Source organism: Delphinus delphis, chromosome 3 (assembly GCF_949987515.2).
Source record: "Delphinus delphis chromosome 3, mDelDel1.2, whole genome shotgun sequence".
NCBI lineage: Eukaryota > Metazoa > Chordata > Mammalia > Artiodactyla > Delphinidae > Delphinus > Delphinus delphis.
Window position 1 is genome coordinate 132278466 of NC_082685.1, and position 8156 is coordinate 132286621.

The 8156-nt window shown below is 48.3% G+C and overlaps 1 protein-coding gene across 2 annotated transcripts; it reads right to left on the reverse strand.

Moving 5' to 3' along the window:
• Positions 1-653: 653 nt before the first annotated feature.
• FST (follistatin) lies at positions 654-7276 on the reverse strand. 2 transcript variants are annotated; one of them, XM_060009502.1, is made up of 6 exons: positions 6834-7276; positions 4718-4909; positions 4073-4291; positions 3532-3753; positions 2580-2807; positions 654-1837 (listed from the first exon to the last, which is right to left on the reverse strand). In XM_060009502.1, exons 1-6 carry the CDS (start codon positions 6916-6918, stop codon positions 1755-1757), a joined length of 1029 nt encoding a protein of 342 aa, XP_059865485.1. In that variant the 5' UTR covers positions 6919-7276; the 3' UTR covers positions 654-1754. The 2 variants fall into 2 exon arrangements, with proteins under 2 accessions (XP_059865485.1, XP_059865484.1); XM_060009501.1 differs by having other exon boundaries at positions 2580-2810; positions 6834-7275.
• Positions 7277-8156: the final 880 nt, after the last annotated feature.

Consider the following 8156-nt stretch of genomic DNA (forward strand, 5'->3'; position numbering starts at 1 on the left):
ATCTGAGACTCTGATAGTGTGACTTGGCTGTCTAATGTAAACTGCAAAATATTAATACATGTCCTCTTACCTTGAAAGTGTCATTATTTACTCTCCATGAACCATGGACATCATTGTGGAAATCCACCCCTGCCCCACCCTCACTTCACCAAGTCTCTAGAATTCCAACACTATACTGCCTTTATTTCTGTAGTTGATATTCTGACTTCTAGGATGTGCTGTCATATATTAGTCCATTTTCACTTTTCCTTGTGATGTGCTTTGTTTTTTAAAGATCTAAGATCCACTGTATTTAGATGAGGAAAGATAAAGGGCACCTCTGGCTATGGACATGAGTTTGGAACAAGGATAGCTAAGATGGTGTTTTTAAAGAGGAAACTTTAGGCTTGGTACATTGCAGGGAAGAACATCTACAGTGTCCTCCAGGGCTGAGTGGTAGGTATGCCATCACTCCTAAAAAGGGGTGGCTGGACCTCAGATTCCTTCATCTTTTGAGCTCCACTGAGGTGATCTGTAATTTACCTTGGAGTTCCTACTGCCCTGACCACTTAATTTCAGTGATAATTCTATTTCTCAGCAAATGTATCATATACATTTTTACTCAAAAGCCCACATAACTTCTTTTACATCATCAGCAATTGAGACCATTGGCTTTTTAAAATTTTTTTATTTTTTCACTCATCATTTATTTACAAATACACATTATAACTTTTATATACATTGCACATTTACATGGTAGAAAAGTACAAAACTATATATTTAAATGAATTTATATTTAACTTGCCATGTTTGAAAATATAAAATTGCATCAGAAAAAAGTATTATGAAAAGCAAGAAACTTGAACTGATAAAGCTTTGATATAACTTTTCATGACACATTGGGTGAAAAGGACTAATTTAAAAGGTACAGCAGACTAGCTTAAAGGAAACACCTAACAAAAGGTTGAATGTGTAGCATTCCCCTTCCTTCAGGCTCCTGACACCCATATCACTCAATTTCTTTGGATCTGTAACATCTTAAAAGTACATTATTAGAAACCCAACATTGCTATCAGCCCCTCTCACAAATGTCTTCATCACAACAAGAGAACGGAAGTAGGAATTTCCTCAAAGATGTATCCTCTGTACCTTCTATCTGAGTCAGAGTTATAATGCCTTTTGGTCAGTCAAGATTCCTTGTAAACAAAACCCGAGGGATCACGTATGTACAGAACAGGCAGCAGAGAATCCAATAAATAAACATGACAGAAACTGACATGCAAGTTTGTTATAATGGAAAAGAGTCTAACAACAGTGAAATGAAGGGAGACAGATGAGTGAGTGAATAGTAAGGAATGGACTTAAATGGTTTACAAGGAAAAAAAAAAGCTTTTACTTTACAAGCAAGAGACCTCACAATAAATAACAACTGCTCTTCCTTTCACGAATAAATTTCTTCAAAAACAAGGTGTACAGTCAACCAGACATTTTATGTATAAATTATAAAACATGACACAGTATAAATAAATGTCTACAAGTCTCAACTATGGGCCTCATCCAGTAGACCTCACAATGACTGCCTCTCCGGGTCCAATGAGTAACAAGGTGGCCTGGGAGAGAGCTTTAGGACAAAGGTCCTTTATGTATAGTTTTCCCCCCAAATAAATAAGCATACACTTATTTACAGTATGGACAATATATTTTTTCTTTTTCTTTTTCTTTCTTTTTTTTTTTTTGCCCAAAGGCTGTGTCAACACTGAACATTGGTGGAGGGTTTACCACTCTAGAATGGAAGATATAGGAAAGCTGTAGTCCTGGTCTTCATCTTCCTCCTCTTCCTCGGTGTCTTCCGAAATGGCTAGATGGGGGAATACAGGGGAGCTGCTGTTTAAATATGGACAACAACAGCGCAGAAGCAGCTCAGTGTACGTTTTCAAAGCCCTCTGAAACAGCCATATTACAGCGTTGCATTTTTATGTGACTTGCAGTAAGATGCTTTTTTTTGTTTTGTTTTTGGCATCTGCTGTTATGCAATAAGTTTAAAAAAAAACTTAAAAAAAACCACCATTATCTATGAAGTCAAAAACTGCAGAAAGTTCTGAAGAATCAATGGCTCAGGTTTTACGGGCAGATTCCTGAAATTAGATAAAAAGCGCTCTTGTGTTCTAGGTATAACTGCTTTGGGTCCTTAATTCAGAGTTAGTAGAGGCAGCTGCACAAAGCAGCAGCCCCTGTGTGATAACAGAAAGCTGTCTTTGAAAAAGAAAAAAAAACAATCTTTGAAGCAGTTAGTTTAGATTCAAGTGTTAATAAAGCAAACAGCAAAGCACACTACTAAAGCAGAAGAAATTAGGGGCAAATGACTGGAAATAGGTTTTTAGAGGCGACCCCCTTGATGATCATCAGACAAATCCTAAAAGCCCAGAAACATTCCAGGCAGTTGTTCTGTGGATCGCCGAACTGCTGTTAAAATTTAGCAGCTACCTAACTTAAACAGAAGTGGGCTTATATGGGGAGGTTTTCGTGCTTTTTACGTCTCCATTCCCTAGGGCTTGCCTGGGAAAGCCTTAAATTGCAGCAAGGTTAGAAATTGCACTTACAGTTGCAAGATCCGGAGTGCTTCACTTCCAGCAGCACGCCTGAAGAGCAGGCCGCTTCCTTCATGGCACACTCGCTGGCGTAGGTGGCATTGTCACTGGCACAGACAGGCTCCTCAGACTTACTCTCAGGGCACAGCTCATCGCAGAGGGAACACCGGCCTCTGCCAACCTTGAAATCCCATAAACACTTTTTTCCACCAGTGCACTGGATATCCTCACAGGACTTTGCTTCTAGGATATAATACACCTGTGATGAGTAAATCCATTTCCCCCTTGCCCCCTTTCTCTAGTCTCCTATCCATAAATGTAAACATATAACATATCTTATTACTCACTCATGGGGGTAATGGAGATATTGTGCAAAAATGCTCTATAAATAAAACCAAAACACACACACACACACACACACACACACACACACACACACACACACACACACACACACACCCCAGTTTCCTACATACTATATTAGTACATGAAAATACTGTAGCATTTTTTTGGAACAGAATTTCACGGTATCCTTGAGTTAAATATGTATTTGATTATTTCCCACAAGTGGGATCTTTTAAAAAAAGAAAGAATTCTATCAGTTATCAGAATCTGATAACAGATTTTAGGAACTGTTAAGTAATTATTTCTTGCTTCCAGCAAGTCTAGCACTTAAAAAAAAAAGGTGTAAAATTGAGTGGTTTCTAAGGAGGAAAATTGTTTCCTGTGTCTTGCTGGCATTTCAATATATATGCCAATGTTTCCGGAAGACAATGGTTTTCTTAAGGAATGCTGTGGTCATGACAGTTTACCCAAACTGGAGAGTATTTCTCTCTTTGGTGAAGCTATGTGTTTGGGGAGGCTTTGGCCTTATTTATTGGTTAACCTCATAGTTTTAACACCAGTTCTAGCCTGTTTCTCTTTTTGTAGTTTTTCTTTTCCTTCCTCAATCCAGAATACCTACTGATACACTTTCCCTCATAGGCCAATCCAATAGACCTGCCCAGTAGGCAGGTAGCCTTTCTCAGGTGACAGGCGCTGGAGTAGGTTACTCCATCATTCCCACAGAGATACTGTTCAGAGGTGGGCTCTGGGCAAATGCGGTTACATGTCACACAGTAGGCATTATTAGTCTGGTCCACCACGCATGTGGAGCTGCCTGGACAGAAAACATCCCGACAGGTCTCTGAAACAAAGAGGGAAACACACATTAATAGGCATCTTCTGGTCCTTAGGGACCGAGCATTTGATAGTATCAAGGAAATCATGAAGCATCCAGCTTTCAGAAACGTACTCTGGGAGCCCTGTGGTTTTCAAAAGAAAACTATGATTCTAGGTTGGTCCTTCAGTGTTTTAACGAGTCTTCAGAAGTTAGAAAGGGTTCCTTTATTTGGTATCATCCTTATTATTATTAGGCTATCACTGCAGACTACACCATCCCCCAGGGGTCTTGCAGTGGGTCTATCTCAGGTAGAAAGCTGGGGGAGGGGCCGGGTAAGACCTACTTTTACATTTGCCCTGGTACTGGACTTCCAGTTCCGGCTGCTCTTTACATCTGGCCTTGAGGAGTGCACATTCGTTGCGGTAGGTTTTTCCGTCCAGCCCACAGACTGGGCCTTTCCAGGTGATGTTAGAACAATCTGGGGCGCAGACGCAGCGGGGTTTGTTCTTCTTGTTCATTCGGCATTTTTTCCCGGGCCCACAGTCCACGTTCTCGCACGTTTCTAGCAGTTGGAAAGATGCAGGGATTAAAACTGGGGCCAGGCACCATGCAGGTCAGCCAGGAGGGCTGCGGGTGCCTCGCGCAATCGTGCTTGCCAGCAGTCCGAGCCCAGGGGCTCTCACCCAGAAGTTGAGGAGGGGCAGGTGTGGGGGACAGTGGGCTGCATCCCATACCCAGATCTCTCTCAAAGTGCACGGGTTGGCTGGCTTCACCACCACATTTGGCTAAGAAGTCCGAGAACCTCTGTCGACCTTGTTTTGCCTGTAGTATGTGACACCCAAGATTAAACCCGGATGGCTTACCAGGGCTGGGGGTGGTTAGGTGGATCCCAGGAACAAAGGTCTCCCAGTCCCAAACCCCAGCTGGGCACTGGGAGGGTAAGACGCCCTCTACTGAGGGCCTACAAATTGGGGAGGAAGAGCCCTACCTTTACAGGGGATGCAGTTGGGGGCGCCCCCATTGAAAATCATCCACTTGAAGAGCGTGTTGTCATTTACGTCCTCTTCGGTCCATGAGGTGCTCAGGCGGCCGGTGCTGCAGCACTCCTCCTTGGTCAGTTCTGTCTTGTACAGGACCTGGCAGCGGCCATTCTTTGCTTGGCGGAGCCAGCAGTTCCCAGCTGCGGGGAGACAGGGGCGGGGAGGTGGGCGAGTGAGCAGTGGCGGGGTAGGGGGAGAGAGGCGACGAGCCGGCAAGGGAAGGAGACCCGGCGGGGATGGGGAGGGAGTGAGCGTGGAGGAGGAGAGACGGGAGAGAAAAGCAGAAAAGCAGGAAACAAATCGGAGGGAGTGAAGGGGTGGAGAAAGAGGGGGAAAAAGCCAGATTGAAGAGGTGGGAGGTGGGCGAGGGGGAGGGAAGGCGAGAGCGAGAAGCCAGAGCGCCCCAGCCATATCAATGTCAGTTACCAGTGACCCAGACACAACACGTGCAGCTTGCATTGACTTTTACTAGACTGTTTACTTTTATTCGTCCCATTTCATAACCTGCAGCGACTCGAAGAGCAGATTAAAGAACCTGACAAAAACAGGATGCGACGGGTGTTTTTACATGTTGCATTCATGTAGGCGGTACGAGTATTATTTGTGACAGGGGTTAAGAAAGTAGGAGAACTTGAGAGAGAGAGAAAGAAAAAGAAAGGGGGAGACAGAGACCGAGACAGACAGACAGACACACACACAGACACACACACACACACACAGACACACACACGCACACACACACACACGAACAGATCAAGCAAAAGGCACTTGTGAAAAATGAAAGCAAAAAAGCAACCGGGCCCTGCCCGGCGCTGCCCCGCGCGGCCTCGAGGCGCAGCCCGCCCGACGGGCCGTTTTGCAATCCGCCAGACCCAGAGGACGCCCGCGGCCACCGCGATCTTTCGAAATCTCCCAGGGCTGCTTTCCCCGGCACCCCGGCAGCGCCTCGTCCCGAAAGGCGGGCAACTCAGAGTAGCGCGTCGCAGACGGCTAGGGACAGTGCCCGGGGGACAGTTTACAACACACACAAAATGTTAACGCTAAAGCCAGGAAAGTTACAAGTCTGCCTCAAGAAAAGAGTAGGGGGGGAAACAAAAGGGGGGGGAACTTCCTACTGTTTCATGGTTTTATATACATGTATGTGTGTATACACACACCCCTATCTCATACCTACCAAGAAATCTTTGCAAGTAATTTCTCCCCCTTCCTCCTTTTTAATGTTCGGATTTTGGTCAGGAAGATTTCTCATGAATCATCCATATAACTTTAACAATAATTGGATCGCAAGCTGCTATTATTATTTTAAAAAATTCTGCCCAAAGACTAATTGAAAGAAACAAATCTAATTTTTAAAAGCTTTAGAAATTTGCATCTCAGAATTTAAATCAATTGTGGGCTCCTCACTGTTCTACAGAAAGTTAACAGTCAGAGGAATGAGGCAAAGGGGAAAAAACTGTAAACTACTCAAAAGAGTCCGGGGCAATAATTTTTTTTTTTTTTGCAGGGTTGGGGGGAGGGGGTTGGAAGAAGCATCCACTAGGCAGAAAGCTACTTCCCTCTAAAATTTTCGGCACCCACATTTCCAAGTTTGGGCAAAGTTTCTGAAACCACGTCCCCCAGCCACCGAAGAAATTTCAGTATCTCCCCCTCCCCACCCAGTCATTTTTTTAAGGTATCCACAAGACATAGGAGGGAGGGAGGTTAGACTGCAAATGGGTCGACTGAAATCTCCAGGCTACTGATGCTTGTCCCCTTCCTCAGAGCCAAACAGGGGAGATAACATCTGAACTCATTATGTCCAGAACTTGGAGCATCTAACCCTACCTACTGAGAGAGACTCCAGCTCACCCCCTTTCCTTTTAAAGGATAACCGCGCTCCAAACTCGGCTTCAGGTCCTAAAGTGTCACTGCCTTTAGTTTTCCACTCCTCTCCATCCCGGACTCGCTAAGTTGGTCCAACATCTTCCGAGAGCAGCGTTGCTCAGAACAGACCCAGTGGAGACGACCGAAAAGTACAAACCCCTGCCCTGTGCCGAACCTCCCAGCGCATCCCCCCTTGCTTACCCTGGGCACTGCGGTCCTCCATGAACTGGCAGAGCAGCAGCAGCAGGAGGCAGAGCCCGCCGGGCTGGTGCCTGGGACGGACCATCCTGGGGGCAGGCGCGGGGCGAGGAGCGCGGCGGCGCGGGGAGCGAGCGCGGCGGCGGGTGGCTCGGGCAAGCGGCGCGCGTCACAGAGGCGAGCGGCGGAGGGCGCAGCGATCCCGGCGCAGCCCCGCGCTCGCCGCCGGCCGCCCGCGCGATTCAATGGACGTCAGAAGCCGGGCGCAGCCGCGCTTTAAATCTAGACGGGGGTCTCCGCGGTTTGCGGTGGGCGGTCTCCCAGTGTGTGGGGCAGTGGGAGGGCGGCTGCGAGCGAGGGTGTGCGCGGCTCCTTGGGGGTGGGGAGCTTCTAAAAGTTCAGTGTGAATCAGGTGACATTTCCCACCTTCTGGAAACCCTTCCCAATTATCTGGTGGAGGTGCCCGAAATCAAAGCTGCAGGAGGGGAATCGCCGAGTTCTTATTTGCGTAGGAGCGAGAGGGAGGGGGCAGGCGACCGGGGCGGGGGAGTGGGGAAGAACACCCACTTCAAGTCCTGCACGCCGCCGCTCGCTGGTAGCGCCGGCGCGCCGGGGGTGGCGTGTGTGTGTGTGTGCGTGTGTGTGTGCGTGTGTGTGTGTGTGTGTGTGTGTGAGAGAGAGAGAGAGAGAGAGAGAGAGAGAGAGTGAGTGAGTGTGTGTGTGTGTGTGTGTGTGTGTGTGTGTGTATGTGTGTCTGGTGGGGGCGCGCTGGGGGCTCTGGAGGCGGCGGCGGGCGGAGCGGAGCTGGGCGGCTGGGCGGGAGTTGGTCTCCGCACCGGCGCTCCTTCGCTCCAGGAAGACTTTGCAAAACGCCCGAAGAGCCCTGAGCTGCTGAAATATCCCGCTTGAGGTCGGGTCGCTGCCGTTTTAGGCCCCCGCAGTCTGGGCGCGGGACCCCGAGACGTTTTGTCTCTGGGTCTGCGCGTGCCGAGCGCTGCGGCCACCCGGAGCCCAGAGGTGTGGCTGGGAACCCCGGCCCCGGCACCTTCCACCCCGGCTGAGCCGGGCCGAAACGCGGCCCTGGGTCTCGACGAGTCAGAAGCGAACAAAAATGTTGAACACCTCAGCCCCGGCCTCTCCCCCCCCGTCACAGTCTCGACCCTCTCGTTTTCTTTTCTCCCCTTTCACTTCGCCGCTTCTGGAGTCGGAACCCGGAGCGGGGGCGCCGACGCAGGCGGTCTACCCCCCTTCCCCGGTTCGGAGGCTCCCCAGTTTCCGTCCTGTGTGTCTCCGTCTCTCCCAGTCTCCTTCTCAGCATCCCCCCCC

Bases quoted from the DNA above. Each gene is read 5' to 3' on its own strand.
- FST (XM_060009501.1), bottom strand. From the start codon at position 6,918: ATGGTCCGTCCCAGGCACCAGCCCGGCGGGCTCTGCCTCCTGCTGCTG. The intron at 4,910-6,833 runs GTAAGCAAGGGG...GTCTCCCCGCAG, and splicing joins GGAGGACCGCAGTGCCCAGG to CTGGGAACTGCTGGCTCCGC. The intron at 3,754-4,072 runs GTAGGTCTTACC...TCTTTGTTTCAG, and splicing joins GTACCAGGGCAAATGTAAAA to AGACCTGTCGGGATGTTTTC.